Source organism: Panthera pardus, unplaced genomic scaffold (assembly GCF_024362965.1).
Source record: "Panthera pardus isolate Hobbes unplaced genomic scaffold, ASM2436296v1 HiC_scaffold_17, whole genome shotgun sequence".
Classification (NCBI taxonomy): domain Eukaryota; kingdom Metazoa; phylum Chordata; class Mammalia; order Carnivora; family Felidae; genus Panthera; species Panthera pardus.
Window position 1 is genome coordinate 145,294,330 of NW_026526732.1, and position 8,768 is coordinate 145,303,097.

At 52.3% G+C, this 8,768-nt stretch overlaps 1 protein-coding gene across 1 annotated transcript in view; it reads right to left on the reverse strand.

The window, feature by feature from the left end:
* BRPF3 (bromodomain and PHD finger containing 3) overlaps nt 1-7,423 on the reverse strand; it is a 33,953-nt gene extending 26,530 nt beyond the window's left edge. The window contains exons 1-2 of the mRNA XM_019456918.2: nt 7,285-7,423; nt 2,382-3,858 (exon numbers count right to left, since the gene is read on the reverse strand). Of these exons, the coding sequence (XP_019312463.1) occupies nt 2,382-3,832 (1,451 nt within the window). The 5' untranslated portion in view covers nt 3,833-3,858; nt 7,285-7,423. The remainder of the gene's footprint in view (nt 1-2,381; nt 3,859-7,284) is intronic.
* Nucleotides 7,424-8,768: the final 1,345 nt, after the last annotated feature.

An 8,768-nucleotide genomic window follows, 5' to 3' on the forward strand; every position in this document is an offset into this window, starting at 1 on the left:
AAGGAATTAATAAACCTATAATCTTTATGTTAACAGCCCTGTTGTGAAGTGGGTAACATTATTCTCATGGTAACAAAAGATGGAAAGGCAGCTTAGGAAGAGAGGCTGAATAAACTATCAAAGTCACTAATGCAGTTAAAAATATGGTGGCGCAGTGCGCCTGGGTGGCTCAGGGGGTTAAGGGTCTGACTCAGGCTCAGGTCATGATCTTGCAATTTGTGGGTTCAAGCCCCGCATTGGGCTCTGTGCTGACAGCCTGGAGCCTGCTTAAGATTCTGTGTCTCCTTCTCTTTCTGCCCCTCCTCCACTCACGCTCAGTCTCTCAAAAATAAACAAACATTAAAAATAAATAAATAAATAAAAAATAAATAAACAATGGTGGCCCTGGATGGGATTTGAATCAATGATCCCTCTGCTACACCATCCTGTGTCCTAAAATTGGTTATTCACACAGTAAGCAAGGCCTCAGTGCCCCTGCTATGTTTCCCCCACTTCCTCATCTCGCTGCACTGAAAGGAAGGTTAAGTGTGGCTAAACAAGAAAGTAAAACCTAACAAGGGTGGGCATGTTGGGCTGGACATTGATCACCTAGGCCTTGTGCCTATCCAAGGTCAGACATTCCTGTCCCAAAGCCAAGCTTAAAAAACCAAGACCTAGGCCTTTCCCCAAAGAACAGATTCCCCACCAATGCCCATGCCAAGCACACCTGCCCAGATGCAGGCAGCCCCCTCCCTCTACAACCTCTTGGCTATGGAGGGTCCCAACAGCATTTGTGCAGGTAGAAAAAAGAATAATAATAAAATAGCAGCAGCAGCAGCAGCCACCATTTATTGAGCACTTACTATTTACCAGGCACTGTGCTAAGTGCTTTACTTATATTATCTCATTTATTTCTCACAACAACTCTATCAGGTTCATTAACAAATAAATAAGACTTGAAGAAATAACTTGCCAAAGTTCACATGGGTAGTTAGTGACAGGAGCAAGATTCAAAAGCAGGTCTGTCTGGTTTCTTAGCCAGCATGCTAAAGCCTCTGCAAGACACATCTATAAGAGCAGATATGACAACCAAAAAGTCTAGTCCCAGGGCACAGCCACCCTACAGATGTTACTAAGCGTGAACTCCAGTCAACATCAGGGAAGAGGGTAGCCTACAACAGCTCTGTGACTAGAAGGCATTTCCAGTTGACTGAATTCTAACTCCAGTCATGGCTCACAAGAGCCTCTCCCTGCTGCTCTGCTCCGCTCTTATGTCTCCTTCCCAGACTGACAAGTCTGTTTGCCCGTTCCTTACACAACTCATTCCCCACTACCCTCTAGCACTCTTTTCTCCCTATCCTTTTCAACAAGAGAGACAAACAGCAGGAACAGAGCCTGGAGGCATCATGAGTTCCAGCTCGTGGTCAGGTTCTGTTGCTTTCCACCTGGTTCCAGCCCTTTGAACAGGACTTGGCATATAGTAAGTGCTCAATAAACATCTCGTTGAATGAATAAAGGAGTGAACAACTTTACCTCCTGTTGCCGCAGTTTCTTCATCTGGGGGTGTGGGAGAAGGTGCAAGGACTACATTAGATTAAATAATCTTTAAGATTCCTTCCTACTCTAACACTGTATACTTTGCAAAGAATATCACCCTTGAGATGACCTTCCAATGAAAAATCTTTCCTGTCTCTGGCTTTTCTGCCCTCTAACAGCTACTTCTCTAATGGTTTAAAATAGATACAATGATGTCTCTACAGACTCACTAGGGGCCAAGGTGGCTTAGACATACAGTTGAGCTGAGTGATCCTTTTCCCCCTAAATCTAAAGCTTCTCAAGAAGAGAAATAGCATATCCTCCCCACACCACCACCCACCCCTTCACAAAAAGTCTCCATCATTCTCAGAATAGAGCCTTCTAGATAGCAGGCACCCATACTGACCCCTTAAAACAGTGGTTCTCAGTTCTATCCCCCCAGGGGTTTTTGGAAACATAGGAGATTGTCACAAAGACCAGGCAATGAGGGAGTGGATACAAATGGCACTTACAGATCAGGGATGCTAAACATCAAGAAATGTATGGGACAGTCCTAATGATAAACAATCATCCCATCCAAAATGCCACTTGTGCACCTGTTGAAAAATGCTGCCTTAGACATCCTTCACCTGGGTTTCTAAGCAACTTAATTTTGTCTCACCTTGAAGCCAAGGAAACACACTGCTGTCAGGGCACAATCAAAACCACAAACCAGACCAGGGACCAAAGGAGAAGTCTAAATTTGAGGGCACAGAAGAGAACAAATGTTCACCAACCATGCTTGGGGAAGGAGGTCCTGGCTCAGGGCCAGCACCAGCCCAACCAGAAACCATCGGTCCATGTGGAGACCTCCTGACCAAGCTTACCTATATGAGGGGATCTGTGGGACAGTGACCATGGGGACAGTGGAGGGTGTATCTCGGCCCATTTCCTCTGGCTCCTTCTTGATTTTCTGCTTCAAAGTCATCTTGTTCTTCTTGGGCACTCCCTTGAGGGGGCCACCTACCCCGCCTTGGCCTTCATCTTCCTCCTCTTCTTCTACCTCTTCCTTCTCTTCCTCCTCTCCACAGCCCTCCTTCAGGCCTTCCTCATCCCCAGCCTCACTGAGGCTTCCAGGGGAGTCACCCTTCCTCCTAGCAGTGGCAGCACCTGGCGGCGAGTGGGCCTCACAGTAGGCGGTCTTGCGTACTGTGAAGATGGTGCCATTGAGGCTGGTCTCACGCATGGGCTCAATCTTCATGAAGAGCCCAGCCCGCTGTGCACATGTCACATGGAAGGCTGTGTAGCAGTTCACCTTATGGCACTGGATGGCTGCACCCAGCCCCTTCTGCTTGCAGATATAACAGGTTAGTTTCCAGCGGGCAGGTGGGATGTTGTCAATGCCCTCAATGGGCTCCAGGAACACGGTGTTAGCGAAGCAGACTTCAGGGATCCAGATGGCACACACCACGTGGGCCCAGTGCCCATCACTGGTCTGTTTGAAGGCGCCGCCCTTATTGGGGCAGAGGACGCAGTCCACAGGTCGGGAGGGAGACTGTAGGCAGCAGCGGCATAGCCACTGGCCCTCAGGGATGTAGGGGACACCGTAGCACTCCTGGTGTACAGCCAGGTTGCAGATATCACAGAAGAGAATGACATTGCTGTTGTGGCATTCGTCATCCAGGCACACACAGCAAAAGGCGTCTTCATCAATGAGTGACTGCTGGGCTCCACTGCTGCGACTCTCCAAGTATGACTCCTTCTCAAGCCGGTCTACCAGCAACTCAAAAGTGTCTGCTGACACCAAACTGTGCCCATCTACTCGCCGCTTCTCATTCACCATGTCCAGCCAGGCAAGGTCCTCCTCATCCATGTCGTATTCTACCTCCGCATCCAGGTCTTCAGGTGGCTTCTCGATGTAGCGGTAGTAGGCAGCAGGCAGTGGGGGTGCTTCTGGCTGGCTGCCTGAGTCCACCATGCGAAAGCTGGGTTGCGGGAGGTGGAAGGAGGTGCCGGATGCATGCTTGGAACAGGACTCCTTCTTCTTGCCCTTGGAGGAGGGTTTTTTGGACTTGCCAGGAAACTGAGGCTGCTCACTGTTCTCCTTGTTACTATTGCATTCGGTGATATCCTGGGCAGTCAGCTCATCCTCTGTGATGATCTTGAGTGGATCATAGATGCTGATTCGATGCAGGCGTCCATCGATGTCCACCTCGACAATCCTTTGGGCCTGAGCATAGGTCAGGGTCTCCCGAGTAGGTGAGCACTTCAGACTGTAGGGAGATGGGGAGCGCCGACCCTCGGCATTCTGCCGCGACTTCCGGCGCGGCTTCCTCATGGCACCTGGGAACCAAGGGGACAGGCCTAAGGAGAAACCAGGAAACTGAGTTGAATGTTCAGGCATGCACTCATTCACCCTTCCATCTGATCGAATGGCCACCACGAAGACTGTCTGTTCCCTCTGCCTGAACATCCTGCCCCTCAGACATCATCCACACAGCTTGCTCCTTCGCTTCAACTTTTTTCACAAACACTGCTTCTCAATGAGACCCTCTCTGACCATTCTGTCTTAAACTGCAAATTTCCTTCCCCCATCAGCAATCTTTCATTTTGCTTTATTTTTCACTATGACACTCACCATTTTTTATCATGCTATGTAATATGCCTATTTATCATAAATGTTTGCTTCCTTCCATTAGAATGCAAGCTCCATGAGGGGAAGATTTTTGTCTATTTTGTTCACCGCTGTATTCCCAGCACCTGGAATGATACCTGGCTCCTTAATAAGCACTCAATAAATATTAGTTGAATGAAAGGAGAAATCAAACCCGCATGGTCCCTGCCTCTAGGTGCTCCATCTAATTGAAAGGACAGAAAAGTAAACAGATCTTGGGGCGCCTGGGTGGCTCAGCTGGTTACGCATCTGACTTCGGCTCAGGTCATGATCTCACAGTTCGTGGGTTCGAGCCCCGTGTCAGGCTCTGTGCTGACAGCTCAGAGCCCAGAGCCTGCTTCGAATTCTGTGTCTCCCTCTCTCTCTCTGCCCCTCTCCCACTCATGATTTGTCTGTCTCTCAAAAATAAATAAATGTTAAAAAAAAACTTTAAAAAAAGAAAAGCAAATCATTACAAATGATCATTACAGATCATTACAAAACAACACAGGGAGAGATCTAAAATTCTAATGATGTCCTACATAAGGCTGTGGGATACCTACCTATGGAAAAGGATGGGGTGGTTAAGGGTTCAGAAAAGAAGAAAACGAAAAGAGCATCCACTTTTAAGCTGTGTACATGAACAGTGGCCCCACCAGAGGATCAAAAGCTCACAGGTCTAAAGCCCTCTCCCAACCCATCTTACAATGATCAGAAGCCCTATCCCCTAACCACACCCAGGAGTGAAGAGGTGAAAGCACCTGAAATGTCTACTATGTACAGTCTAAAGACTTCAAACTACAGTATAAAGGGCTGTCTCTGGAAAAGGCAGCTTTGAGGATGCACTGGCTAATACATTTCTAAGCGGAAACACGGGAAGCTCTGGGAGTAGTCCACAAGTGGCACTGAAGTTTTAAGTGGCCTATCTGAGACCCTCATTGGACCCAAGGCCAAGATGATTGGGGCGATGTCTGAGGTAAACTCTCAATGCATTCTCTTACCTCAGAAGTCCCTCTCTCCCCAAATCCTTACATTTAGTTTGCCCCTGTGCAACAAAGAGAAAGCCCTTAAGTTTCCCATATCATGCTCTGGATAAAGGGAATCATGACAAGCTCATAAGGAGCTACGGCAGCAGTTACTGAGGCCATCACTACTGGGAAAGACATTTGGAGATACGGGGCTCCAAGTGTGGGCAGAGACTTGGAAAGGAAACAACAGTGAGAGGATTTCAAAGAGAAAAAGAGTCTGTCACCTTGGTTGCAGGATCTACCACCTTTATCTATAAAAGCAAAGATGATGATGATAATTTAGCACACTTTTGCAAACTACAAATCCTTCCCCCCCCCCTTTTTTTTTCTAATTTTTAAAGTAATTTCTACCCTCAACATGGGGCTCGAACTTACGACTCTGTGATCAAGAGTCACATGCTCCACCAACTGAGCCAGCCAGGCACCCCAATCCCTTTTACTTTTAATTATTTCTCTCAACTAGCTTGGGAGGTAGGATAGATATTATCGTCTCCATTTTACAGATGAAGAAACAGAAGCTCAACAAGATGTCACTCAACCCAGAGGTAGTGAGCGATAAAGCTACGGGTCAAACCCAGGTCTCCCGACGGGTTGAATTCATCTCCCTGGGAAGTAAGACCACCACAGAGATGCCGTAGTCTGGTTCAAAAAGAGGCTCTGGGGCGATCTAGGTTCCAACCTTGGTCCTGCGTGACCTGGAGAAAGTCACTTAATCTCTCTGTGCCTCCACGCTCCACCAGTAAAATGAAAAGCTCTACCTCTTAAGCGTTGCTCTTGGTCAACAGAGAATTACCACCACCCTTGTTTAAAAGGCCTTCCAATCCCCAAGTGTGACTGAAACACACAAACAAACACCGACTTGGCTGAGGAACAGTGGCAGGCAGGCACACGACCCATTGGGAACAAAAGGCAACAGAATCATCACGGCAATTCTGTCCAGGTTCCAGAGACCCTTGGCCACTACATGCCTGGCAAATGCCAAGTCCCTGGGGGCAGCCCAGGCCAACAGACCTGCCTCACTGCCCCCACGCCTTCGCGGGCAGGGAGAACCTCGCAGGAGTGTGAAACCCTACCTCGGTACTAACCTGAAATCCTGAAAGAGTTTGGAGGGTGTGGACCCTCCTTTGTTAAAGCGCTGTATGTTCTTCCTCCCTACCAGCTACCACCTCCTTGGCAGCGTGGGTTAGTCCTCACCCAAGCAGCAAGTATCTAAGGAAAACCTCTTGGGTCCTCCCCAAGCCTCCAGGCACCGGGGGGCAAATTCTGGAGAGGGAAGGGCGGCTGCTGAGGAAAAGGAGTTTCGCCCGCAAGGAGCTTACAGTCCAGTTTTTTGGCGGGAGCGTCTCATCCCACACAGCCCTTCCCACAGACACGCGTCCAAATACCCCCCAACACCCCCAGAGGTCTCCTCAGCACCCCCGAAGCCCCACTTGCCCACCCCACCCAGGTCCCCGAAAGAACGAGGAGTTTCTGCAATTAGACCCTACCCCCTGTACCCCCACGAGATACTCATGAGACAAGGGAGAACCCCAGCCAAGGCTCCTGCCCCTTTAAAGGGGCACCTCTTCCAGAAAAATCTTGACCCTTCCGAGGAGAAAGGAGGGAAATAACATCTCCTCCCCCAAGGGGAGGGGGGCGAGCGCGCCAGAGACAGACTGACGCGCAGTCCGACCCTCAGACAGAGAAAGCTAGCGCCAGCGAACCAGCGGGGCAGAAAGGCGAGCGCCCATTGGTCGCCTCACCTGCCGGTCAGCAGAAACCAGGGGGCCAAGGGCCGTCCGGGGGGCGGAACCTTCTTCCGGCCTGACCAATTGGAGAGCATGGCGGGGGCGGGGCTCGGCGGCTCGCCAGCCAGGGCCGGGGGGGAGGGAAACAAGATGGCGGCTACGGGAGGGGGTCCTCGCTTTTCAGCTCCCCCCTCACCCGCCTTCTCCTTCGCCGCCGCCGCCCTCGCTCCTGGAGAGCGCTTTCGCGCCGCCCCCGCCCCGCTCGGGAAGCCCCCTGCTTCCCTCTCCTTGCCCCCCCCCACCCCGGCGCGCAGTCCCTGGTCCCCGTAGGCCCCGCTGCCCCCGCCCCCGCTCCGTTCGGCCCCTCTGCCACCCCCATTACCTCAGCCGCCGGCCCGGCCCCACCGTTCGGGGCCCCTGGGCGCGGGCGGGCCGGCCGTCGAGCAGGTCGGCGCGGCCCTGGGAGCGGAGCGCGGCCTCCTCCCGCGCTAGCCTCCGCGGCCACCGCCGTGCCCCCTCCCGGCCCGCGCAGGGGCCCCGGCCCGGCCGCCGCCGCCGCTCCCGGGGGAGGAGGGGGAATGAAGCCGCTGCCGCCGCCGCTGCCGCCACGGAGCCCGGCCGAGGGGAGGGAGGGATCAGCCCCCAGGCAGGATCCGCCCCTCCGGCCTCCCCCCCGCCACCTCCACCCCTTCCCTCGCTCCCTCCCTGGCTCCGCGGGCTCTCCCGCTGAACAGGAGCGAGAGCGCGAAAGAGGGGGGAACGCGAAGAAAATCCCCCCGCCCGTGCCCGGCGCAGCGGCGGCCGGGGCGGCGCGGAGAGGAGCGCGGAGCCGCCGCCGCCACGGGGCACCGTCCCCGGCTCGGCCTCACGGTGGCGGTGCGGACGCGGCAGGGGCGCGGAGCAGAGACCGGCTCTGCGCCCGCCGCGGCCGTGGCTCACCCCGGCGTACCCCGCCGCCGGGCGAACCCCACAAGACAGCGGGGGACGTTCGGGTCTGGTTGGGAAAGACCGGCATCCCTAACTCCTTAGAGTGGTCAGTCGTCCACTCCCCCTGCTCCTGCGAGAGGTGGCTACGGTTTGGGGCAACAAACCCCCTACCCGAGCTAGAGGGCCCCTCCAGAGGTTAAGCCAGGGGAGTCATCGGAGTCAAAACCCGTGTGTGGTTTCTTGGGGTGCAGGTGCCTGTATTCCTCCCAGAAAGTCGCCCTCCCTCCCTGGCCGTGCTCTGGTCCGGAGGACAAAGGTCTGGCGATGTCCATCCCCTCCCCCAGTGAGGACAGCCGGGAAAGACCCTCTGTTGTGGACAGGTGAGCGTCTTGTTCCCCATAGGACATCCTTCTTAAGAAACAGACCTGACTTCGTTGTGCCATTCTCTCCCTTACGTGTTGAAAAAGAGTAGACATGAAAGTTTGACAGTCTACTTAAGGACGTCTGGTAACTCGTTTGTCTCTGGAGACAAGGGAAACTCTCCTTAAGCCTGATGTGGCTAGGAATTGGTTAATTTAATGCAATAAGCGGCTTTCTAAAAGACTCTTGACAAATGGCATATCTTGAAACTGCAAGATATGATCAGACTGGCTTTGTTTTGATAAGTAAATCTAAGAAGAGATGACTCTTTTGCCACCCCCTTTTGCCTATAAATTAAAAAGCTTGCCTCATACGACTGAAGTCTTAAGTACCAATATTTAATGACGTGTATAAAAGATGTATGGATAGACTGCCTTTCAAGGTGGAGATGAATGACATATTTTGAAAGCGTTTCCTCTGCCCGCGCTGGTGGTGTAGCTTGATGAGACTTTCACAATCTCTTGCCTGGTTCTGATGATGAAGGACACGGATTCTAGAGTCAGAGGACAGAAAGGTAGT